Raw genomic sequence first — 27,804 nt, forward strand, 5'->3', positions numbered from 1 at the left:
TTAGTGTTTCATCGTTTCTGGATTGACCTTTCTTTTCTAGGTTTGCCCGATATCTTTTCATCTGTCAGCGTACCAGTCAGTCAGTACCAACACATGTGATTGAAACATAAAAACAACACACCATTCATCCCATTTTGCGCCATATACAGACTTCACGACCAATGGCAAACGCAAACCGGTATACCTGCTAGCCTACTAGTCGCGTATGTAGTTCTTTTACCCCGTTCGTTTCGCTAAGGTGGTCGTAGCGGCATAGTCTAACATAAGCTCATGTACGGATGGGAGCAGCTGACAGTGAACGAAAATTAGTCGCAATGTAATCGTGTGGAAAAGTGCAAAATATATTCAAATTTAGTGCTATATCTCTCGAACCAAGTAAATATTTAAACCCTGTATCTTATTTTTTACACTTCATCGGATATTTCTTGAGAAAGATATGTTGAATTGGCATAGGCAGTTTTTGGCTAAAACTGGAAAAATATTGAAATGTCAATGTATGCTACCAATAGTCTGTACGCAAGGAAACCTTTTTATCCAACCCGGAGGCATGATTTCGACTTTCAGCATTCATTTTCAAGTGAACTTTTCGTGCCATTAACAAATGCATTATAAAAACAAAACCAGATCACAGCAGTGAAATGAATTGTAGTTCCACAGATGATAAAGATACCTGAAACGAGTACCGCATTCAAAACATAAACAAATATTGCGTGGTAGTTTTCAATGCCACCTAAGCAACGTAAAAACATTTAAAAATTGCATAATCAAGTGGAGTGCAGATTTAATATCGATTTCATTTGCGTTGCTGTTCTACTTGATCTGTCAATTGGATAAAGCTACACGCAGTGTGCTTCTTATGTCATAAATCTAATTTTAGAGATCATGTACATTTTTGCCAAGGTCAGTGAAGATGTTCAAACTACGGGTCGAAATTGACGATAAATGGTTTGCTTTTAAACTTCTGGTCTGCTGTAATAGCGTCATTGAATAGCAACTATGTTATATTAATTTATTTTTTTCGAAGAAACTTAATTTATTTTTTTCGAAGAAAGTTTTTCGATTTTTTTGAATTAGTTATTTTGAACATATCGCTAAAGAATGATTATTTCATTATAATATATTAAAGCGAATCATCACCGTACTGACATTTCAATTATCATAGCTGATGATGAATTATTGATAAACCTTACTGAGCATTTATTTGTTGAACAGTGTTACAGTTACAGTTTAATTTGCTCAACGCACCGGTAAGTCAAAAATATGTTCAAGAAAAACATTCCAACTCTCGTTTAGTCATCTCGTTAGTAGAGTCGCCTTGTTATTTTACGATTTCCTAGATATTCAATCAACGAATTATGATAAAATCGTATACAATGTCTACGTTTCGGCTCTAAAAAGCAATGCCGCAGAAAAAAAATAGTTCGACAATCGGTGCAATAGTGATGTTATAGTGACGTGAATGCACCTATTTTCATCTTACCCTTAGAGCCAATGGATCGAGCAGAGACAGCTAATATCACTCTAACTTATGGTTTAAGTAAATGAGATGACTACTGGAGCTGAGATTATTGGGGGTACCGCCACCGTACTTGAAACCAATCATCAAAATGTTGGTACATACATACGACATACAACGTACAAATCAGTTTCGGTCTGCAGCATCCGGCTGCTCTCAATGTTTTTGCGCATGGTGCTGGAGCTCGACGGAGAAACTCTGATAAGGGCCGACCCGCATATCGGCCGCTTGAATCCTGACACCGAAAAGCTGTTCAAGTACAATACGTATACATAAACGCTGCCATACAGCATGTTGGATACCGGTGAGATCGTTCCATTATTTTTCCTTCTGATTGTATAAACGCTGTTATATATTCAAACTTGAAGTTTGAATATATAATAGATGCAAATAATTTTATATGGTCCCATCAAGCTAGGAGCGAATCCTAGACCGCATACCTATCCACATCTCTAACTCCGAGACACCTATGAAAGAGAATGGTGAGTCGTCGTCCTTCCGGTGAAGCATCAACATTTTCTCTATTCTTCATCATTTATTCTTCCCTGTAAACGATGAAGATTTTTGTAATAAAATTTTTATTCTGGCCTTTTTGCGTAAAAGCTTTACGTGGCCGATTGGCTTACATTTTTGTCTTAATTTTTTCTTTGCTGTTGGATCTTGTTGTCACCCTTTTTCTAGGGGGAGATGAGTTTCCATTTCCATCCAACGAGGATCGGGGGTCACTTCGTCCGCGGCTTATCTCATCATCCATTGCTTCATCGTCGGTGTTGTGTGTGATTTCCGTTTTCTTTTCGTTGTCCTCGTTGATCGTAGTCTTTGGCTCGTTGAGAGTTGCTGTAGATGCGACTTGTTGTGCATTGGTTGCAGTTACTGGTTGGTTGGAGAGTAAGTTGTTAACTGCAGCTGGTGTACTTTGTTCTATAGGGGATACTGATGGTTTCGTTGAAGGGGATGCTTCATTGTTGTTGGTGACTGTCACAGGAGTACTCGGGTTGCTTGGGGTTTGTGTGAAGGAAGCACCGTTGTCCTTTGGTGTAGTTGTATCCTTGTCCAGTTTATCACATGGCTTACCGTAGTGAACAGCTTTTTGGCAATATTGACATGTGGCCATCTGATTGTCATAGGCAACAAGTGATTTGCACGGAATTCTTGTATCTTGACCAAAAATCACATAAAAAGGTAACATATAGGCCTCTTCAAGTGTATGCGTAACAAACGTACGCCATTTAGAATACCGGGGAAAAAGTTCTTCAACTTTTCTTTTTCGATAGAGAGAATCTCTCCGTATTGGGACATAGTTTTGCGAATATAAGAATCGGTGACGCTTGAGGGAAGATCATGCACACGCACTTCTATAGCACTATCTTCAATATATACTGGAATGTTGTACTTAATGTTCTCGTGCTCCACATAGTGCACATTGTTATTGTCTTTTGCGAATTGAATTGCATCCAACTCTTTATAAAACTGGATGTAAGCAACATTATTTGTCTTATTGCATTGAAGTAAATGCACACGTTTAATGTCAAGATGCATTTGCTCCTTAAGCAAACCTTCAAGTTCTCGTATCGAAGGTCGAATTTTGCACTGCCTGAAGTCAACAACAATTGTATTCTTTCGTATCGGCGGTAGCTTTTGTTCGTTTGTTTCACTCATTTCGAGGTCGTTCTATTGTTCACTACACAATACTGTACTTGGATTCTTCCGTCCCGAACGTAAACGGTTTTGTTATATCGACTGACTTGGATGAGATGTGAAAGCGAACTGAACGATGAAGATGAGGGCATCCGGCAATGGTGAATATCATGCTGTTGAAATGTTCAATTTGAATTGAAATTGCATCAATTCTAAACAACTCTTATTGGTCAATCGGCAGAAAACATGATGATATGAATGTGCAATACTTCAAGATCATGGTTACAACCAGTGCTGGAAATTGCTGACATTTTTTTTGAATGTCGTGTGCTGGAAACTTTCATGTTGCCTACTATTCGGGCTGTCACACATGAATGTCGCACGAACCATACAGATGAAAGTCGCATGTGACAGTCATGAGCGAGCGCTTCATGAATGTAGTGGCGACAGTCTTACTCGTGTTGGACGATGAATGTAACGAAAGAATGATAGTCCTCAATAGAATCTGCTGCATTTTGTCTTCGGTACGAATTTCATTTCTGGCAATAAACATTCATGAAGAAATTCAAAACGGCGTCATTAGTGACGGGTTCCATATCCATACCGTTCCATGAAATGGTTGAATTTCAAATTGCTGCTGTGGAGGGGATCAAATACTGTAGCTTTTAACTTTGTCAAGGTGCGTAGGGTTGTCAACGAATGCAAAAAGGGAATTTTTGAAAAAAAAATCAAATAATAATTGAATAATAAAATGAAAAAGGTTTGATGAGTGGATGTCAGCAAACAATGTTTGAAGCCGTTTCTAAATACAAGATGGCGGCTTCCGGCGTATTGATATTCGTTACAAACCATCACAATATGATTATTTTTCGAACGGATTCGATGAATGGATGTTAGAAAACGACGTTAGAAGCCGTTTCTAAATACAAGATGGCGACTTCCGGCATATCGATATTCGTTAGAAACCATCACAATATGGGTATTTTTCGAATGGATTTGATGAATGGATGTTAGAAAACGACGTTAGAAGCCGTTTCAAAATCCAAGATGGCGGCTTCCAGCATATCGATGTTCGTTACAAACCATCACAATATGAATATTTTTCGAACGGATTCGATGAATGGATGTTAGAAAACGACGTTAGAAGCCGTTTCTAAATACAAGATGGCGACTTCCGGCATATCGATATTCGTTAGAAACCATCACAATATGGGTATTTTTCGAATGGATTTGATGAATGGATGTTAGAAAACGACGTTAGAAGCCGTTTCAAAATCCAAGATGGCGGCTTCCGGCATATCGATGTTCGTTACAATTGATCACAATATGGGTATTTTTCGAATGGATTTGATGAATGGATGTTAGAAAACGACGTTAGAATCCGTTTCTAAATACAAGATGGCGACCTCCGGCATATCGATATTCGTTAGAAACCATTCCAATATGAGTATTTTTCTAGCGGATTCGATGAGTAGAAGTTGAAAATGATGCTTACAGTAATTCCAACATCCTAGATGTTGGACAGAATGAGCGAATTTAGTTTTTGGTTATAAACTGTCATAAAGAAATTCATAAATTGTTTTCATCTCGATATTCTTCCAAATCTTATATTGCTGTTGTGAAGGCGATTGAAAATCGTAGTTTTGTACTTTTTCGAAAGCAAACAATTTTTGAAGAAATAACATTGTAATAATATTTGAACTACAACGGAATTAAGGGATCGAAAATCATTAGATTTTGCTCATAGGGGTTTATACCAACGAATATTCACAACCTTCCAAAAAAAATTTGAACATGAATTGAATGGAAAAGAACGCCAATATTGATCTACATATGACTACGATATGGCCCGTTTGCATTTCTGTTGGCTGCCAGTATTTTGGCACCAGCATAATTTAAACGCTTGCCAATTCGATTTGTTTATTTATGTAAGATTCGCCCTTCTTTGAAAAACAGCTGACATATCATGACAACATCATACATTTTCAAATGGACTTTTTATTGCTATAATCTAATTTCGATTTAAGAGCGAAATAAGAAAATTGTCGCATTTTGATAAAGTCTAATAAGAAGACACTTGTCAACAGTCATACCAATAAAAAAAATTCTTTTTTCGGGTTTTTAAATGTATACTCTTCTATCTGTCCCAGAAAACTTCGACTTTGCTTAAAATTTATCTTTGGATTTCAAAAACAGAGTCGTTGCACGCAATAACATATCATTCCAAACTTATTACTTCTTAAAAATATTTTTGAATCAGCATTTGTCATATTACAAACAATAAGAAATCCTACTTGAATCGTTCTAAACAGGATGTGCATTTGTTGTGAAATTTATTGTTGTATTAATATATACTAATATTGCTGTATAATACTACTATCTGTATTCCTAATTTTTTATATTGCTTCCATTTATCGGAACAAATCATGAATTCCGTTAAAAAGTGCAAGATTTTCATTCTGTCGATATCTTGAATTTCTTCACCAGCATCACTCGCTAGCATTTAATTCAGAACGATCGAAAATTTTGATACTAGTGACAACCAGCAGTAGGCAAGCGATTACATCATGCTGGTGTGCTTGTGCTAAAAAACATCTTTTTGAAAAACCACAAAACTGCGGTTTTTGATCGCCTCCACAGCAGGAATATAAGATTTATAAGAGTATCGAAATGAAAACAATCACGAAAACGTCGTTATTAATTTCTTTATGACAGTTTATAACGAAAATGAAATTTGCACCAAAAAGATAATGCAACTTATTCTCATTCCCGCTATCTTGGATGTTGAAACGACTGTAAGTATCGTTTTCAAATTCTACTCATCGAATCCGTTCGAATAATACTCATATGATGGTTTGTAACGAATATCAATATGTCGGAAATCGCCATCTTGGATTTATAAACGGCTTCTAACGTCGTTTTCTAACATCCACTCATTAAATCCGTTCGAAAAATACTCATATTGTGATGGTTTGTAACGAACATCGATATGCCGGAAGCCGCCATTTTGGATTTTGAAACGGCTTCTAACGAATATGGATATGCCGGAAGTCGCCATCTTGTATTTAGAAACGGTTACTAACGTCGTTTTCTAACATCCATTCATCAAATCCATTCGAAAAATACTCATATTGTGATGGTTTCCAACGAATATTGATATGCCAGAAGTCGCCATCTTGTATTTAGAAACGGCTTTCAACGTCGTTTTCTAACATCCATTCATCAAATCCGTTCGAATAATACTCATGTTGTGATGGTTTGTAACGAACATCGATATGCCGGAAGCCGCCATCTTGTTTTTAAAAACGGCTTCTAACGTCGTTTTCTAACATCCATTTATTCAATCCATTCGAAAAATACTCATATTGTGATCGTTTGTAACGAACATCCATATGCCGGAAGCCGCCATCTTGGATTTTGAAACGGCTTCTAACGTCGTTTTCTAACATCCATTCATCGAATCTGTTCGAAAAATATTCATATTGCGACAGTTTGTAACGAACATCGATATGCCGGAAGTCGCCATCTTGTATTTAGAAACGGTTTCTAACGTCGTTTTCAAACATCCATTCATCAAATCCGTTCGAATAATACTCATGTTGTGATGGTTCATAACGAACATCGGTATGCCGGAAGCCGCCATCTTGAATTTTGAAACGGCTTCTAACGTCATTTTCTAACATCCACTCATTAAATCTGTTCGAAAAATACCCATATTGTGATGGTTTCTAACGAATATGGATATGCCGGAAGTCGCCATCTTGTATTTAGAAACGGTTACTAACGTCGTTTTATAACATCCATTCATCAAATCCATTCGAAAAATACTCATATTGTGATGGTTTCCAACGAATATCGATATGCCAGAAGTCGCCATCTTGTATTTAGAAACGGCTTTTAACGTCGTTTTCTAACATCCATTCATCAAATCCGTTCGAATAATACTCATGCTGTGATGGTTTATAATATAACGAACATCGGTATGCCGGAAGCCGCCATCTTGAATTTTGAAACGGCTTCTAACGTCATTTTCTAACATCCACTCATTAAATCCGTTCGAAAAATACTCGTATTGTGATGGTTTGTAACGAATATCAATACACCGGAAGTCGCCATCTTGTATTTAGAAACGGTTTCTAATGTCGTTTTATACATCCATTCCTCAAATCCATTCGAAAAATTTCCATATTGTGATGGTTTCTAACGAATATGGATATGCCGGAAGTCGCCATCTTGTATTTAGAAACGGCTTCTAACGTCGTTTTCTAACATCCATTCATCAAATCCATTCGAAAAATACTCATATTGTGATCGTTTGTAACGAACATCGGTATGCCGGAAGCCGCCATCTTGAATTTTGAAACGGCTTCTAACGTCGTTTTCTAATCCATTTGAAAAATACTCATATTGTGATGGTTTCCAACGAATATCGATATACCAGAAGTCGCCATCTTGTATTTAGAAACGGCTTTTAACGTCGTTTTCTAACATTCATTCATCAAATCCGTTCCAATAATACTCATATTGCTATGGTTTGTTACAAATGTCGATATGAATATTCATTATATTGTGTCGAATAATGTACATAAGATAAAAATAATGTGGAAAATCTGAAATATCGTCAACTTATTCTACGTAATGAATTTTAAATTACATAAACTTTTTTTGCTTCATGATTTTGTTGACGAATCCTCGATTATTACGAAAGTAATTTGAATTTTTTCTTGGTAAATTTCTTTAACTATTGACTTTACTTTTTATTGAAATAAAACTAGAAACTGTTCAAAAGTAGAAAATTTTTGCTGGTTGACAACTCTATGCCCTTTTAAAGTACATGAATACAGTAAATTTTGTACTCTAAAGACTTACTTTTTATTTATTGCTATTTTATATTTTTTTCAAAAATTGAAAATATGCGCTAATTGACAACCCTATGCATCTAGTAAATGTTTAAATGTTGTGATTTTCGATTAATATTCACTTCTTTTTCCATTTAATTCATGTTTGAAAATTTTAAAAAAATTGAGAATTTTCGTTGATTGACAACCCTAACCCGCGCTTTTTCATTGACATTGACGTTCTCCTTTTGCAATAATTGTATGAAATTTGACCATTCCATGGAACAGTATCGAGATGAAAACTATCACTAATGACGGCGTTTTGGATTTCTTAATGAAAGTTTATTGCCAGAAATGAAATTCGCACCGAAGACTAAATGCAGCCGATTTTATTGAGGACTATCATTCTTTCGTTACATTCATCGTCCAACACGAGTAAGACTGTCGCCACTACATTCATGAAGCGCTCGCTCATGACTGTCACATGCGACTTTCATCTGTATGGTTCGTGCGACATTCATGTGTGACAGCCCGAATAGTAGGCAACATGAAAGTTTCGAGCACACGACATTCAAAGTAAACATCTACAGTTTTAGGTACCAACATAGGAATTTCACTTAAAACTGTCACGTGAAGAGACCGTTTCCAGCACTGGTTACAACGCAACCCAACGCAACGTCAACACTCACTTTTCACTCAAAGATGTATTCGCTGTGAAGTACTGGCAGAATTTGGCTAACTGCGAATTCAGTCAAAAGAATAGAATAGATAAAGTAAAAACGATCATTCGATTCAGCTCGACCATCTGAGAAAATGTCTGTGTGTATGTGACAAATAATGTCACTCAATTTTCTCAAAGATGTCTGAACCAATTTTCATTAATTACAAATTACAGGGTTATGCATGCAAATTCATGAAAAATTGCGCACTCAATTTTCTCGGAAAATTCCAGAACTAACTTCCTGTTCCAGAATTACAGCACAATAAGTGAGAAATGTTCAATTTCATGAGCACCTTTCCTAATTGATGGCGAAAAGAGGTGCAAATTTTATAAATCTAAATGTCTTGTTAGTTGGCGGATACATACCTTAAAAACAGGAATTTTATTAAAAAACGCAAAATTTCAATTTTTAATAAATTTTTTTATTATCGCCTTCAAAGTACTCTCCTCCTGCGGCAATACATGCATGCAACCGCTTGATCCAATTTTCCATACAAGTTCTATAGGCCGCCGAAGGTATGGCCTTTAGTTCACGCAGCGAATTCTCTTTTATGGTCTCTATGGTCTCAAAACGCGTTCCCCGCAATTACAATTTAAGTCTGGGGAAGAGGAAAAAGTCAAACGGGGCCATATCTGGAGAGTACGGTGCTTGGTTGATGATATTGGTTGAGTTTTTGGCCAAAAACTGCGACACAACCAACGCTGTGTGAGCCGGCGCATTACCTGAAATTCAGCCTTTTTTGGAACCAGCCGAGAAGCGACGCGTTTCAAACCCAAAACATCAGTTAAAATGTGTTCGGCTGATCCATAAGAGATGCCCAACAACACAGCAATCTCTCTAATCGGTACAGAACGATTTTGCAACACGATTTGCTTCGCCGATTCAATGTTTTCTTCAGTAACAGATGTTGTTGGGCGGCCAGGGATCTCATCATGATCCAAGCTTGTACGACCACCTTTGAAGCGTTCATACCACTCGTATGCCTGTGTTTTTCCTAGACACGATTAACCAAAGGCCTTTTCTAACATTTTCAACGTTTCGGAACACTTTTTTTTTTTTTTCAATTATATAATTTATTAAGGCACACTGCTTAAGCTCTAAGATGCCAAGGGCTTTTTCTAATTTTAATTAACAAATAACTTAAAACTAGGATAGTATATTAAGATAATGTAATGACTTTGGCAGATCCCGCCTTCAGCTGGCAATCGGCACCGGCCGGCGTACTGAATGTAACACGTTGGTAAGTATCTTGGTATTAGCCGCTTTTTTCTGTCCGTGTGGGTTCGCGGGGAACACCCCCAGGCTACGAATACCAGGCGGGTGGCCCATATTCATCTCATAGACTACAGCGGCCGTCCGTGGGCAATGATGATGATGTTACGGAGGAAAATGAAAAAAAAAGAAATATATACAGAGAAGTAAATATTACGGAGAACAGAGTAAAAAGGGGATATGGGAACAAAATGACTAAGAACGACAAAGATCTAATTAGTTGACATCGAGATGGTGAAAAAACGTGGGAGGGGGAAGCAGAAAATTTAGTGACAGCAGGAAGATCTTGTTAGTTCCAATGAAGATGGTGGACAGACGAGGGATGGGGAGATTCGGGCGGATGTTAGTGTCGAACCTGTGGGTGGAGTTTCTTCTTAGCATCAGTCGAGGAACAGGGGTAACTAACGCAGATTACACTTGTATATTAATGTGTTTAAGGAATTTATATATGAGCAACATATATGAAATATCCCGACTCGCCAACACATCTCGAACCGGAACATCAGGTGGTCTACCTCGGGCCCTGAGGGAGTCCTTTAAAACAGACCTGGCGTCACAATACCCCACACATGACCATACGACATGCTCGATGTCCTGATAACCGTTGCCACAGGTGCAGAGACCGCTCTCCATGACCCCAATACGCCGAAGATGTGCGTTGAATGTGTAGTGATTAGACATGAGCCGAGACATAACACGAATGAAATCGCGACTCACGTTCATCCTCCTGAACCAAGGTTTCGTCGATACCCTAGGGATAATGGAATGTAGCCATCGTCCCAGTTCGTCATTACTCCATGAAGTTTGCCAACTTTCAAGTGCTCTTCGACGAGAAATACTGAAAAATTCATTGAAGCAGATTGGTCTTTCATAAATATCACCTTCTAATGCGCCCACTTTAGCCAATGAGTCTGCCTTTTCATTTCCCGGAATGGAACAATGTGAAGGGACCCAGACTAACGATATTGAATAAGACCGTTCAGATAAAGTTCGCAAGTGTTCCCGTATTTTCCCCAGAAAATATGGGGGATACTTTCCTGGCTTCATTGCCCGGAGAGCTTCTATTGAGCTTAGACTGTCCGTGACAATGAAGTAATGGTCTTTGGGCAACGTTTCAATGATCTCGAGGGTGTACTGAATAGCAGCTAATTCTGCGACGTAAACTGAAGCCGGATCACTGAGTTTGTACGAAGCGGTGATGTTCTGATTGAAGATGCCGAAGCCTGTGGACTCGTTGATGTTTGATCCGTCAGTGTAAAACATCTTTTCACAGTTGACTGTTCTAAATTTATTATAAAAAATATTTGGGGCCACTTGAGGGCGCACGTGTTCCGGAATTCCACGAATCTCTTCTCTCATGGATGTGTCGAAAAACACAGTAGAATCAGAAGTATCCAACAAATGAGCACGGTTGGAAACAAACGAAGAAGGATTAATATTCTGAGCCATGTAATCAAAATACAAGGACATAAAACGGGTCTGAGAATTGAGCTCGACAAGCCTTTCGAAGTTTTCAATCACCATCGGATTTAAGATATCGCATCGGATTAGCAATCGATATGAGAGATCCCAGAATCGATTTTTCAACGGTAAGACGCCCGCAAGCACTTCGAGACTCATCGTATGAGTCGACTGCATGCAACCTAAGGCAATACGCAAACAACGATACTGAATTCTTTCCAGTTTAATGAAATGGGTGTTCGCGGCGGATCGGAAGCAGAAGCATCCATATTCCATTACGGACAATATCGTTGTTTGATACAACCTGATCAGGTCTCCTGGGTGGGCACCCCACCATGATCCGGTTATTGTACGAAGAAAGTTAATTCTCTGTTGGCATTTTTGTTTCAGATACCCAATATGACATCCCCAGGTGCCTTTGAAGTCGAACCAGACCCCGAGATATTTGAATGTGAAGACCTGAGCTATGGTTTCACCCCTTAGTTGAAGCTGTAGTTGTGCTGGTTCTCGCTTCCTTGAAAATACAACCAGCTCAGTTTTCTCCGTAGAGAAGTCGATACCAAGTTGAAGAGCCCACGTGGACAAGTTGTGGAGTGTATCTTGTAATGGTCCTTGCAGATCGGCAGTTTTGGATCCTATAATGGACACAACGCTGTCGTCGGCAAGTTGTCTTAGCGTGCAAGATGTGTTGATATATTCATCGATATCTTTTACGTAAAAATTGTATAAAAGGGGGCTTAAGCATGAGCCCTGAGGAAGACCCATGTAGCTAAATCGTATTGTCGACAAATCACCATGTGCGAAATACATGTGTTTCTCGGACAATAGATTATATAAAAAGGTGTTCAAAACCGGCGAAAGACCATGCTGGTGCAGCTTCTTAGATAGGATATTTATAGAAACTGAATCAAAAGCCCCCTTGATGTCTAGAAATACTGATGCCATTTGTTCTTTACGAGCAAATGCCATTTGAATTTCTGTTGAGAGCAACGCAAGACAATCGTTCGTTCCTTTACCCCTGCGGAAACCAAATTGTGTATCTGAAAGAAAGCCATTAGTTTCGACCCAATTGTCTAGACGGAAGAGAATCATTTTTTCGAACAACTTCCGGATACAGGAAAGCATAGCAATCGGCCGATACGAATTGTGATCGGAGGCTGGTTTCCCAGGTTTTTGAATGGCGATAACTCTCACTTGTCTCCAGTCGTGTGGAACAATATTACCCTCGAGGAACTTGTTAAACAAATTCAGCAAGCGCCTTTTGGCAGAGTCAGGAAGCTTTTTCAACAAGTTGAATTTAATTCTGTCTAACCCCGGGGCCTTATTGTTACACGACAAGAGCGCAAGTGAGAACTCTACCATCGAAAACGGTGTTTCGTTTGTATTCGAAGTCGCGGCGCGGGATATCTTCTGTTCCGGAACAGAATCAGGACATACTTTTTTAGCGAAATCGAATATCCAGCGGTTAGAATATTCCTCGCTTTCGTTCGTTGTGTTTTGGTTGCGCATTCGTCGGGCTGTGTTCCAAAGAGTGCTCATCGATGTTTCTTTTGTTAATCCGTCAACAAACCGTCGCCAGTAACCTAGTTTCTTTGCTTTAACTAAGTTCTTCATTTGCTTATCTAGCGCTGCGTAATTTCTATAATTATCAGGTGTTCCATATTTTCTGAACTTTTTGAATGCTAAAGATCTTTCCGCGTTCAGTGATGAGCACTCTTTGTCCCACCACGGATTGGGGGGAAGGATGTTAGTTTTCGCGCCGGGTACACGTTTCGTCTGAGCTTGAATCGCGGAGTCGAGAATCAAGCCAGCCAAAAGCGTGTACTCTTCCTCCGGAGGAAGTTCTTGTGTTGTTTCCAGTTTCTCAGACATCGAATTTGCGTAATATTTCCAATCAATATTTCGTGTGAGGTCATACGAAACATTGATTGTCTCCGATGGTCTTAATCCGTTGGCGATTGAAATTACGATAGGTAGATGATCGCTACCGTGGGGATCGGGGATTACCTTCCACTTGCAATCCAACCGTAGCGATGTCGAGCAAAGGGATAAATCCAGCGCACTTGGTCTTGCTGGTGGTGCAGGAATCCGTGTCATTTCTCCCGTATTCAATATTGTCATATTGAAGTTGTCACAAATATCATGGATCATAGCTGATCTGTTATCGTCATGAAGACAACCCCATCCCGTACCGTGTGAGTTAAAGTCTCCTAAAACCAACGTTGGTGCGGGAAGGAGTTCTATGATATCACTGAGCCGCTGATGCCCAACCGAGGCTCTAGGGGGAATGTAGATGGAAGCAATACAAAGGTCCTTACCTTTGATTGTAACATGACATGCGACAACTTCAATACCTGGTATCGAGAGGAGGTTAATTCGATAAAAGGAATAGCACTTTTTGATTCCCAAAAGTACTCCTCCATAGGGGGTTTCTCGATCCAAACGAATAATATTAAAATTGTGGAAGTTGAGAGATATTTCAGAAGTTAACCAAGTTTCGCACAATGCAAATGCATCGCAATTCGTGGTATATAATAAATGTTTGAAGGAATCAATTTTTGGGATGATACTTCTGCAATTCCATTGTAAAACAGTGATCAAATCCTTGACCTCATTGGATAAATTAGCCATCGAAGGATACAATCGCTGAAAGAAGGGGCCATTTTACAGTCAACTGTTTCAAAAACGTCTCAGCTACGGGTACAAAGGTCATCAAAATACCTTTCAAGGGGTCAGAGATATTGAAAGTTTTAAAAATCCAGTCCACTATATCAGAGAATTTAATAAATCCAGCATTTGGTTGATTTTTTGACTGGTCTTTAGGGGCAATTGAGTTTTTGTTTGTCTTAGGAAGTGTTGGAAACTCCTTATCAGATCTCAGTTTTTCTAGATCAGGAGCTATTCTTTGCTTCGGTGTTTTACTAACACTACCATTAGCTGTTACTTTTGGAGGCCCCTCAAGGGCAACCTTCGAACCCTTACTAGGTAGCTTATGAGAGGAAATATTTCTCCTTTTCCTGTTGCTACGAGGGATGGCCGAAGATGTGCCTTCGAGAGGGTCGTCTGAATCGCACTCGTCTGTTGACAAGCAAGCATAGGGATTTGCAGATGGGCTTGGTGGTGTAGCACTCTTTAGCATTTCTGCAAATGTGCGCTTGGAGCGTTCCCTCAAAGAGTGCTTTAGCTTATCTCCACGCAATTTGTAGGTGGGACATGCTGAGAGATCATGCGGACCCTCACTGCAGTAGAGACACTTTTCAATGTCTCTTCCGCAAGAGCCATCCGCATGACGCTCTCCACACTTCGAACAACGGGGCCGATTCGCACAATGGGAGGCTGTGTGTCCTAATTGCTGGCAATTAGTACAGTTCATAACCCGCGGCACGAAGAGACGTACGGGTAGACGAACCCTGTCCAGAAGGACATAATTTGGCAAAGCCGAACCAGCGAAGGTCACACGATACGAGTTCGATTGAGGATAAGATTTTGACCCATCCTCGGCGATCGATACTGAATGCAAGCGTTTGCAATCCAGTATCTTCAGATTCTTGAGTAAGGGGTTTTTGAAACCGCCAACCCCGTGCTCAAGAATATCTGCGCAAGTCAAACCTGCATCTGTGACCACGCCGTCTATTTCGACTTCGCGGGCTGGTACATATACGCGATAATCCCGCGTAAAGAGCTCATTTCGAACGATCTCATTAGCCTGCTTTAAGCTGGTCAACGAGACCCTGAGTTTGTCGGAGCGCATTTTTACTATTTGTGTGATAGTCGGGTAATGTGACGTCAGGTTCTTATTTAATGTCAATAAATTCAATGTTTTATCTTTAGATTTGGTCCGGAAGTACACCACATATGGACCGGTCGATAGCGAGGGTTCATCGGAATATTCCTTAATCCGGGGGGTTTTATTACTGTCAACAACAGGCGGATTAGGATCTGTCTTCATTTCTTCGTCTGGAGGGGGAGGACTCATTGTGCTTACTGTAGCACGAGGTTATATTTAGGCAAGTGGTAAATTATAAGAGGGATGCAACAATAAACTGTAATAAGGGCAGAATAAAGAAAAAAAGCAATACTTAGCTTGTTGTACAGTTGCAAGGAACGGTCGCCAAAAAACCTCTACGAGGAAAAGCACAAAGCACCAGCTAACGGTGCGAAGGTGCAAAAAACCTCACCGAGGAAAAGGCACAAATAAACTGTTTATAGTTTGTATGGACTAACGGTATCACTTCACTTCAATGTTCGATCACAATCGACACAGGGAACAATGGCCGCTTGTTTATAATCCGCACACTTGGCCTTGATCGGCGGAACAATAACCGGCTAACGGTACCGTTTCGATCGACCGCTCACAATAAGGCACTGTTCTATTATATAATGCGAAAAAAAACCTCTCAGAGGAAAAAGCACTATTGTCTATCACACAATATCGTCCGACCACTTTATCACACACACACAACTGGTTTTCAATGCTTTCGCAGTAAATCCAAATCACGTCTGTTCGCTCGGAAGGTTGAAACGGCAATGTTTCGGAACACTTAAATCCATTTGCAACACAAAATTGGATGCACGCACGTTGTTCTAAATTTTCATCCATTATAAAACTCGCCACACGAAAATTTTTCAACTTCTTTGTATGGACGCCAAACAAGAACTAATCGTACGATATGCTTCAACATTTGACAGAATGTGTATAAAAGTGTTGCCAACGTTGAGAGAATAAAAGTTTACCGATTGGACAAGCGCGGGAATTTTAAAATGAAAATTCCGGTTTCCGATTCCACAAGCACCGATAGTAGTGAAGAAAAACTTCAAAAACGGTTTAAAGGATTTTCTCAAACCCTGATTTAAATTAAAGCTCTCATTGTTCCAAAAGCCACTGTATAATTTCAACCGGATACGAATTTCGGTTCCATAATTATAGGGCGATGAGTGCCAAAACTTTCAAACCGTCATATAAAACGACAATGCAAAATCGGTACGTATTGGTACGGATGAAAAAAACACAACACCACCTTTACGAACGATGCACACAGCGTGCTTTGTTTGATTTCATACACGCTAGGAATGCTACACCTTTTGAAAACATTACCGAGTTCATCGGAACCGAGCTTTCAACGGAAGTGTTACTTAACGGAAGTGTGGCAGAGAGATTTTTTTCAGTGAATTACAAGAAAATACTCTTATAAATGATATAGAATTAGTTCCAAAGGAACGCTCGGCCAAGAAGTTGGTGGAAAAGGGACGGTTCGCGGCCAGGCACGATTAGTCACGAATAAAAACTTTGATCGGCTTTTTCTCGAAACCATGGTTTTTCAACTAGGTGTCACTCGTATTCCAAAGCTATTGCACGTAAGAACTTGAACCAAACGGCATTTCACTCTTTAGATGTCTCTCTATGGTCGGAACTACAACCAAAAATATTCATTGTTATTTGAAAAAAGTTAACAATTAAAAGTGCAAAAGAGAGTCGAAAATCGAAAAATGGCCACCATTTTGTTTTTCTCGGTATAAACACCCACCAACAAATCGAACGAGTTTGAGCAGCTGTTTTCATAGTTGCCATATGGAAAAATAACAAAAAAAAATTATTGAGTTCGTGCTGGCATCTCATCAGACACAGTCGACAATTGTTTACGGTCGAGACGATAGAAACAAAGACAATACAGTGTAGTGAACAATAGAGTGTACGAAATGGGCAAATACGATTTAACAAAGCCTGAAACTTGGCCTACAAGGCCAAATTCAATTTGTATTGATTTCAAGCGCTGCAAAGTTAGGCCAGCAGCAACCGAAATTGAAATCTTGCTTAAGGAACGAATGCATCTAAACGTTACTGATGTAAGTGAGATTCAATTCAACAAGGCGTCTAACTGTGTGTACATTATGTTCAAACGTGAAAAAGATGCAATTGCATTTGCTTCGGTTAATAACGGTGTGCACAGTATTGATCATGACAATGTTAAATATAAAATCCCTGTGTACATGGTGGACAATGCCATAGAAGTACGCGTGCATGACCTTCCCCCGCAGACCAGCGAGGGGTATGTTCGGGAATGTATGTCGCAGTACGGCGAAGTTCTTTCCATCGAAAGGGAAGTATGGCGGAATTTTTTTCCGGGTATCCGGAATGGCGTGCGAGTAGTACGTATGCAACTACGTAAAGCAATTCCATCTTACATCATTTGTGATCAAGACGGGATACATCCGTGTAAAACGCTGATTACGTATGAAAATCAATTGGTTACATGTCAGTTTTGTGAACAACCTGCACACTACGGCAAACCTTGCACTGAAACTGCAAAAAGGACATCTTTAAACAAAAATAAGGACAACCGCCCAACAACGGAAACTAGTGAGCGCAGTACTTCTGTTGTACCATCAAACCCACCAACAACTGCAATTAATGCACAACAAGGCGCGTCTACAGCAACTAACAACCAACCCAAGAATGCGAATTACAAGGAAAACGAAGAAAAAACGGAAACCAACAACGATACCACCGATGCGGCAATGGAGGACGAGACGAGCCACGAACAAAGTGCCCCTCACTCATCGTAAGATAAAAATGGAAGCTCCTCTCCCCCTAGAAAAAGGGTGACAACGAGATCCAACGGTAAAAAAATTATTTTATCTAATAAAAACATGGCTCATTCGGCCACGTAAAGCTTGTACGCAAATTGGCCTGAATAAAAAAATTTTTATAAAAAAAAAAAAAAAAAATTATGAATTTTAATACATGTACTTAATCTGCAAAAAGTGTAATTTTGAAATATTGTTTAAACAATAAGTGAATTTTTAACACATTTTTTGGAGGAACCTGGCCTTAATTGAAAAACCATGCATTGGAATCTCATGATTCGCGATGTATTTGACATTTCAACAGTCGGTTGTGCACTTAAATTGGATTGCCAATCTTAGCTATTCAAACCTCAGTAGCTGATTAAGAAGTGTATCGAAAATAAGCTATCCACAAATTTTTCTTTCAAATTATGATAAAAAAACGATATTTTATTCAAACTAACAATTGATCCTTTATTGTACGAGGTTAAATTTGAGCATAATGAAAACCTCATGAAATTTAAGTTATTCCTTCACGAATTTTCGAACTTTTGATCGAACACTCTTCATCAAGTTCAGGACAAGTGTTGCATCGCATTTTTTGGACGCTTGAGCCCAAATTTTTTTGAACTCCTGCAGGCCCGTACCCAGGATTTCGTTTCGGGAGGGGCCCAAAGATAAAAAAAAATAATGTTCCTGAAGATTGCTGATGTACCAAATTCTCGGTGTGCCTTTTACGGGTGTTTTAACAGACACTTTTTCACTGGAACTGTTATTGTATTACATTTCTTTACGTTTACTGTGTTGTTGTTACATGTAACATTGAGTCCATCTGAATAATTATATATCTGTTTTTGATTTCGGGAGGGGCCAGGGCCCCTCGGGCCCCCCCTCTAGGTACGTGACTGAACCTCTGCATGTTCCTAGTTGCCTTACCAGTCTTCTTGAAGACCCTTTTCACGATTGCCCAGTAACGTTCGATGGGTCGAAGCTGAGGGCAATTTGGTGAATTGATATTTTTCTCAACGAAATTTATATCCTTTTCCGCAAGCCAATTTAGAGTGGTTTTGGCATAGTGAGCCGACACTAAATCCGGCCAAAACAGTGGAGGTGTACTATGCTTCTTATAGATAGGCACCAATCTCTGCTGGAGACACTCAGATCGATAGATTTCTGCATTTATAGTTCCGGTAATGTAAAAAATGGTTGACTTCAAACCACAGGAACATATTGCTTGCCATACCAGTACCTTTTGGCCGAAATTCTCCACTTGAATCGACCTGTCCGCATCGCTCACATCCTCCCCAACGACGACAGTAAAGTATTGTGGACCTGGAGTATTGTGGGTTTTTGAGTCCTCCTTTACGTAAGTCTCATCGTCCATCAAAACGCATGCATCCGGACACTGCAAAAGACGCGAATACAATTTCCGGGCCCTTGTTGCTGCTCGCTTCTTCTGTTCTACACTTTGTTTCGAGATTTTCTGCTTCTTGTAGGTCTTCAGGTGATTTTTCAGTTCCTACTTTTTTGGCCAAATAACGTATTGAGATTGATTTGTTCTTCATGGTTAGAGATACCACTTTCTGGTTCAGTTTCGGGTTGGAAGAACTGGGTTTTTCTGCCTCTTCCTGGTAGCCCATCCAAAGATTAGTATTCCCCAAACTTATTAGGGATGGTTTTAACACTTGCATGATGAATTCCATAGCGCTTCGCCAATTTTCGCATAGTAATACACTTCTCACTTTGCCATGGGTCTAGGACTTTAATTTTAACTACACGACATTTTGAAAACGCAGAATTTCAACCGCACAAATAAGTAAACAAACGAAAGCTAGCAGCCAAACGCACAGCATGCTGTTATCTGAGCATAAAAAAACCATCACAAATACATGCGTACAACACAAATGTATGTGTATAGCTTATTTTTGATACACTCCTTATTTCAGTAAAAACAACAAATAACACCTTATGATACTACTGTCAACAAATGTTTATTTGTACTGATAAATCAATAGGATGTGAAATATCCCCCACACTTTCAGGGAATATAATCAACGATATAATTTATTCATTTTATTCAATTTCATGTGGTTCACCAGCAGCAGTCCACTCAAATGATGTTCGTTTTGAATCCGGAGTGAAGTGATGGATCCATGTTTCATGCATTGTCACATATAGACGCTAAAAATCTGAAATAATACTCGTAAACATGGTCAAACACTGCTCTGAATCATCAACACGTTGTTTTTTTTTTGTATGTTGAGTGAACGCGGCACCCACTTTGAATTGAGCTTTTTTATAGTCTCGGCCTCAGCTATCTCACGCAATTTTAATTTACGATTAGATAGGTTCGTACATCACTCCTATCTAAGTTATGGCAAAAAATCAGTTTGTACTGATCTAAAATGTTTCTTTTTGCTTGGGTACTCAAAGGTAAGGAAAAATGTTCAACCTTTATTAGGTTTTACAAAATGGCATCACAAAAGAATCCGTGATGAATAAAGTTCAAGTTTAACTTGTGCGATGGTTTGTTTATATTTTTAATAACACTATTCAAATTAAAATGAACATGTAAACATACTACCGTTAGCTGTCAAGTGATGTTCTTCAGGCGATATTTGTGAGGTTATGTCCCATTCGTGTAAAACCCAATAGACTCACATCTATGACAGCAATTTACGCAATAAAAAAAGTCGGCACTAACTTTACGGTGACTGTCTTACCACGATCACGTGTTCTTAACTGCATACCAGAAGATGCAGTTCTCGAACAGTGAGTAAGCCGATATTGTTTTTTGCTACGGATTTGCAGATGGTAATCAGGTTCTTTACCGTCACTGCTAACCTAAATTTATTTGTATTGTTTATATACTCGCAAGCAACTTATTTTAACATAAGACAGACATAATTCAATATTTACGCAGTATTAGGTTTTACAAGATGACGTCACAAATGAACTCGTAATGAATGAAGTTTATGTTTGACAGCTGACGGTGGTTTGTTTACATCTCCATTAACACGAATTCAAATTAGAATGAACATGCAAACAAACCACCGTCAGCTGTCAGATGATGCTCATTCATCGATTTTAGTGAGGTTATGTCATGTTCGTGTAAAACCTAATTGCTGAACCGTGAATGATGAACACTTGTTCATTTTTGACGTCACAAAAAAAAACAAATGCAGCAACTACTAGAAGAAAATACGAATTGAGTTTCCCACAATAAATTCTTTCTAGTGCTCATGTTTCCTCGAAGGTACTCAAGGTACTTTAATTTTCGCTAAATACATAATCTTCGAAGCTTTTTTCGATAATACATTTTAACCATTTTAAACTTATGGTCATTCGCCTCTCGGCTCGGAAAACCTTTCTGTTGCTGTAGGCGGAGTTGAGTATCGAGGCCTGGTAGGCTCCCAAAGTTAATTATTTCACTATGATTATATGAAAGCGTTGATAAAAATGTATCAGGCAACGATATTTTCGTAACAAATTTATCTTGTGACAAATATTCAATCGTAGGTGGAACAAATTTAGTGTTGAAACTTTTATTATATATTTCACAGCTCTTATCAATTGAAAACCATGTTTGAGCGTTCGCTTATCACCTGTTAATCCGATGCTATTATGAGTTTATTGATAATTGATAATTTTGTCAGGCTTCGGTCTGAATCTACATTAACATCAAATGAACTAACATACAAACAATTCTGAATTCCATTCTATACCGATAGTAATCGGTGACAGTGATTCTTCATAACAGAACGATAATCGTCTATGTTATCCGACTTTATTCTTTTTGACTATTATTTACGACGTATAATACTTCATCTAATATTTTGCATAGGAAAAAAGTGGACTATGGGAAAATATTCAAATTACTGATTCACCGTCACACATTTCTCATTACAGTTTACGAATATCTACGAACAAAACATGAAGACTCCTGCAACGATCCCCATAATACTCGGTCTATCGCTTCTGAGTGTTGGGGGTGCCTGTGTATATGCGTTTTTGAAAAAGAAAAAGGATGATCATATTGATGATACATCGAGCGAGGACGGGTTTTCTCAGATTGCCAAACTAGTACGAATGATAAGTAGAGAAGAAATCAAGGAGATAGAAATAACATTATCGAACACAGTTGTTCCACTTGTAATCGGGCGGAAGAATTGTACATTGGAGCACATACAGCACAGTACGAAAACTGAAATCAAGTTTCGAAAAAAGGATGAATTGCACCAAGTGTGCGAAATTCGAGGATCAGAATCCGGAGTACGAGAAGCAGAAGAATTAATCATGAAAGAAGCTACTAGACAGATTATATTCACAGAAGAAGTATTAGTGCCACAGACTGCGTGTGGTAAAATTTTGGGTAAACATTCAGTATAAACAAAATATTTTAGAACATTTTCACACATAGCTGTATATTCACAGGGAGATTTGGTGACGCACTGCAAGAAATCTGTAGAAAATCGATGGCAAAAGTATGGATCGAGGGATCTCGAACTCTCGGTGAAAACCGTCGCATTATGATTACGGGAACGCAAGATCAAATCAGTGTTGCGAAGTCAATGATTGATCAAAAAGTAAAAGATGACACAGACATTAGAAGAAGTCAGGAACAGTTAGAAATTCGTAGAGAACCTCGCATTCGTTCACCTACGAGTAGCATTACAACCACACCGGTTGCTCGGGAAGTGCTTCCCCCAGCGGTCGAAAAGCTCAAAACGACTAGTTCTTCCGGTCAGCTAGAGGTTTTCGTGTCCGCAGTGGTTTCTCCTAGTCGTTTCTATTTGCAATTGATTGGACCGCAAACTACAGACCTGGATATTCTAGTGGAATCTATGACAGAATATTACAATCAGCAGGAAAATCGCGATCTACACCAGATCCGTAAACCCTATCTTGGTCAAATTGTTGCAGCCGAATTCAATGCAGATGGCAAATGGTATCGGGCGGAAATAGTGGCCATTCTACCAAATGAGTTCAAGCCTGGAGAAATCGTTCTCGATTTGTCATTTGTCGATTATGGTGATAACCAGTACATTCAGCCATCTGATGTGTATGAGCTCCGCCCAGATTTTTTGGCCCTCCGATTCCAAGCGATTGAGTGCTTCCTTGCCCAAGTGGAACCAATCAATGCAGTAACTGGTGAAGATCAATGGGAACCATCAGCTATAAGCCGTTTCGAAGAGCTCACACATGGTAAACCTAATACTTTAAAAGCTAAATCTAGTTTAATTATGTTCAGTACTTTTTCAGCGGCCCAGTGGAAGAAGCTTCTTTCGCGTATATCAACTTACAAAAACAAGGGACATCGTGGCACTCGTGAAGGTCGCGAAGGATCGCCAATTCCGGGGGTAGAACTGTACGACATCACTCCGGACGGTGATGTGAATATTGCTCTGGAACTCGTCAGTGAGGGTTATGCCAAAATGACAACGAACTTCGGTGATCTAAATCGAAGTCACGTTCTGCGACTTGATGGAGGATCGCGAACATCCAGTTTTGAGAGACTTAATGGTCAATCTTCTGAGTCGACCACTGGCTCAATCTCATCTATTGTTTCAACGATTAATAACAGCAGGAAAACATTGCAACAAAGTGCCAATGAAGAACCCATCTCGACTGATTCGTTGAGTCCTGGTTTTCTCAAACATAATACGACAAGTTTTACAGAGCTCGAAAGGCTTGAAAATAATAGTAAGATCCAAACGGAACCACCAAGCAACGAAGAGAACCCAAATCAATCTTCTAAGGAAGATACTACGATTAAAAGCTTCTTACAAGCAGAAAAGACTAATTCAAATAATGATAGTTCGAATACCGTTATTATCAATAGTCAAAACAATGGTACAGTTGATAGTAATGGTATGCACTACGATGAAGATAATGTGCTCGTAGATGAAAAAACGAGACGAAACTTTGATCTGAAACAGCCAGACAGCATGTTGCTTCACAACTGAAAAGAAAATAACGACCCATCTCATTTAATAAGTAATTGACTGGAGGCTGCAGAAATAGGTATTACGATTTGGGACAGATAAAGAAGATGGAATGTTTGTCCATACTTATTTAATGAAAAATAAGTGTTTTAGTACTTTAATATCTGAACATAATTTAGCCTTGAACATATACGTATTAAAACAATAGCAATCGAAAAATTCAGACAGAAAAGTCCTTTATAATTCTGTGCTGTTTGGCTTAGCCAAAAAGTTTCCAGAAATGAGATTTATTTATCAGTGAACAAAATTTTATTGCAATAACGAAATGTTATATTTTAATAGCTATTCATGGAAAATGTTATCGAAGGATTGATCTCAGATCATCATTGTAATAAATTGTAAATAAATTTGTACAACGTTGTATCAGAAGAAATAGACAATCTTGCTGTTTTGGTGTCTCAGAACTAAGAACTAAGAATCTTTCACATTTACTTTTTTTGTATATCACGGCCTTAGGCTTACAACATTTCAGTATGTTCATGACACAATTCGACTGTCCCACGACAAAAGGACCTAACTGCAAATAACACTTTCTCTTTCTTTCACGATTTACCGAATTGATTTTATATTTGACGTCTTATTCTTCGCAAAACTATCAAATAAAAACTACAAACTTTCGATTTATATTGGAAACTTTCAGTAATGACTCCGTAATAATCGAAAGAGAAAGTAAACAAATAGAGGCTGGGACAGTCGAATTATTATTTTATTGTGCGAACAACCAATGGATTTATCTTAAAAAAGACCGCACATATTCCGATATATATATATATATATATATATATATATATATATATATATATATATATATATATATATATATATATATATATATATATATATATATATATATATATATATATATATATATATATATATATATATATATATATATATATATATATACACTGCTGTTGCAAGTATAATTGTTCCATATATATTTAGGAAACCCCATCGGATATGGGAAAATTATGCATAGGACTCTTTGTGTACCGAATACAATTTCGTTGAATTCTTAAAAAATTGTATGCTTCTGTTTATATTGTAGTTCAATAGGAGGTGGAAACGAAAGATTACCAAACACATTTGTGTTAGCTGATGGCTTCCAATTCCAGATTCATCGAAAGTACTGGTCAAAAAATCTAAAATTTTACTCATAATTTCTCATATATAGTCTTGCCGATTTTCATTTTCATACGTAAATAAACCGGTAGGTCATCAAAATATCAGGTGTACTCTCATTTATTATCGATAGATGGAATTCCAATTTGTACTGATTGTTGAAACAGCGTTGCTTTAGAAAGTTCTTTCAATCTGTTTTTCTCGTCATAGATGTCACGAACCACAATCTGTGCATGTATGGTACCATTGGCATTGTATGGTACCATTGGTAGGTTTTGGTTCATAGTTTAACTCAAGCAACCAATAGTTTCAGTTTCTGACAAAAATGACGTACACGGAAAAGCACGCGATACCCAAACAACTAAAATATTAGTTGTTTTTCTGGATTTAATTAGTTAAAATTTGGTACAACTGATCGATTGTTGTTTTTTTTCTGAATCGTAATTTATTACTTATCATTACAGTTGAACAAAGGCATACTGTCCAAACGGAAAGTGAGGTGTTCTTCCTAGAACTGAGCAATGGCACAGCCGTGTTGGCGGCTGAGTGTAGTGAAATTTCATTCATTTCATTATTTTCAACAATTTCTCCAACTTCAGTTAACACTATCTGATAATGATAATGAATAAAAATAAGTGTGTATCCAAATATACTACATATCAATATGCATCACTCTTGCGATTCACGAGGGACATCACAGTAAAGTGCGGTGGCAAAGAAGGTTACTAATACACTACAAATTTTTTAAAGCACATATGACAGTTTTCCCAATCAGTACATTGAACCAGACAACTCCAAATATATGGAATATTTCTCGATATACACAGCATGAAAAAATAAGCAGTAAATACGGTTTAGAATCGCAATCTGGTACTAACTCGGATGAGAACATTTTGTTTTTATAAAAATCCCTATTTATATAAATATGTATGAAATGTGCACGCAGAACTAAACAAATCAATCTTAATGTTAGTTCCAGAATTTTACAAAAATTTCCGAATTATGTACTTCAGTTTCTTGATTTGAAAAATTACGGTTACGGTGATAGAAATAAATGCTTCAAAACTAAACAATTTAGTATATGAATAAACCGTAGTTCGCCTCAACGAGAGCTATCAATTGAAGTAAAAGTAATAAGTATAACTTCAATAGTGTCACTATTTATGTACCATTTAATTCCATTATTTCACTGTCACGTTATTACACTTTCACAAAGTCACTATACTTTAATGAAGCATAACAAACGTTACAATACAGATACGCGTATTTCGGAATGTTATTTACATCATTCTTCAGTGTATTGGTTTTATAAGTTTGTTTGAAAGAATGCTGTAATAACTGTCGGTAATAACTTGAATAGCCAGGAGGGCTTATTTCCTTGGTCACGATTCAATAAAGAAATGGAGTAATTTTTGAAGATTTCTAAACTTTCGGCTGTTTCTAATTTCCATGAGTTGGAAATTTGTCTTATGATTTTTATGTCGTTGGTAGTGAGTTCATGATCTTCAGAAATGGCATGTTCAGCTCCTTTGACTTGAAATGATGTGATAGTCCTTTCTCTAATTCTTTAGATGCTTTCGCTATTTCAGCGACGTGCTCTTTGAAACGGATGTCTAGAGTTCTCTTTGTTTGTCCAATATATATTTTATCACAATGAGAACACGAGATTTTGTATACCCCAGATTTTTTTATGTAAGTTATTAATCATTTGTAAGAAAGTTGATAAATCATTGCGTTTAATGATACAGAATATATCATCAACGTATCTCCACCAGCGATTAGGTAATAACCCCTGGTTATTCAAAAGTGCTTCAAGATTTGCCATAAACAATTCGCATAAAAACGGGGAGAGCGGATTACCCATTGGTGCCCCTTGTAACTGTTTATAAAATCCGCCTCTGAATTTAAAGTAATTTACATCCATACAAAGCCGAGTTAGGTTCAGATATGCCCTTACTTTGCTTTTCCATAAACTGTTACTATGTTGTTGAAGTAACCAATCTTCCAATAGATTGATTGAAAAAGTATAACTTGTTCTTTTGTTTACTGTATTGCACTTATCATACTTTTTATTAACATTTTTCAGTGCTAAAAAAACTTTCTATTTGTCGAATTTTGAAATGGTTCGTCTATTTACTTCAATTACATTTTAGAAAATAAATATCGAAATTTAAAATTTTGACTAAAAGCTTAAACTATTCGCAAAACAGTACGCAGCAAGGGGCATATCGCAATTTATAAAAATGACAATTTTATTTTACATTCTAACTTTCCCTGAGAGAAAAGATAATGTGCAGCTAATTTAAGTTCAATGCATGAACGCAATAAAAAAAATATCGCAATCAAAGTAACTTGTAATACACCGTTCATTTCATTTTAATTTTGTTCTATATATCAGAAGTGATCTGCCAAACATTGCCTTCACAGCCTATAGGTTTCGTCTTTTCAGCACTCTTTATAACATTCATGAGCAAAGTTATAGTATGTTCACATTAGCGCTGATATCAAGTGATATACGGATATACTTGATATCCGATGATATCATGTGCGATATCACTTGATATCCCATACAATTTTATGTCAACGCGTATCACCATTTTGGCATGATATCCGGGATATCATGTCGAGTTGTCAAAAATCGCTACTAGCAACACGGATAATGGCAT

The 27,804-nt window shown here is 38.0% G+C and overlaps 1 protein-coding gene across 2 annotated transcripts; it reads left to right on the plus strand.

Moving 5' to 3' along the window:
* Positions 1-171: 171 nt before the first annotated feature.
* LOC131427175 (tudor and KH domain-containing protein homolog) lies at positions 172-24,434 on the plus strand. 2 transcript variants are annotated; one of them, XM_058590144.1, is made up of 4 exons: positions 172-375; positions 21,921-22,383; positions 22,446-23,216; positions 23,274-24,434. In XM_058590144.1, the coding sequence occupies exons 2-4, from the start codon at positions 21,945-21,947 to the stop codon at positions 23,975-23,977; spliced, it is 1,914 nt and encodes a 637-aa protein (XP_058446127.1). In that variant the 5' UTR covers positions 172-375; positions 21,921-21,944; the 3' UTR covers positions 23,978-24,434. The 2 variants fall into 2 exon arrangements, with proteins under 2 accessions (XP_058446127.1, XP_058446126.1); XM_058590143.1 differs by lacking the exon at positions 172-375 and adding an exon at positions 868-900.
* Positions 24,435-27,804: the final 3,370 nt, after the last annotated feature.

Source organism: Malaya genurostris, chromosome 2 (assembly GCF_030247185.1).
Source record: "Malaya genurostris strain Urasoe2022 chromosome 2, Malgen_1.1, whole genome shotgun sequence".
In the NCBI taxonomy this organism is placed as follows: domain Eukaryota; kingdom Metazoa; phylum Arthropoda; class Insecta; order Diptera; family Culicidae; genus Malaya; species Malaya genurostris.

Coding starts and splice junctions, on each gene's coding strand:
- LOC131427175 (XM_058590143.1), top strand. Junction 22,384..22,445: donor TGCGTGTGGTAAAATTTTGG/GTAAACATTCAG, acceptor GTATATTCACAG/GGAGATTTGGTGACGCACTG. Junction 23,217..23,273: donor TTTCGAAGAGCTCACACATG/GTAAACCTAATA, acceptor GTACTTTTTCAG/CGGCCCAGTGGAAGAAGCTT.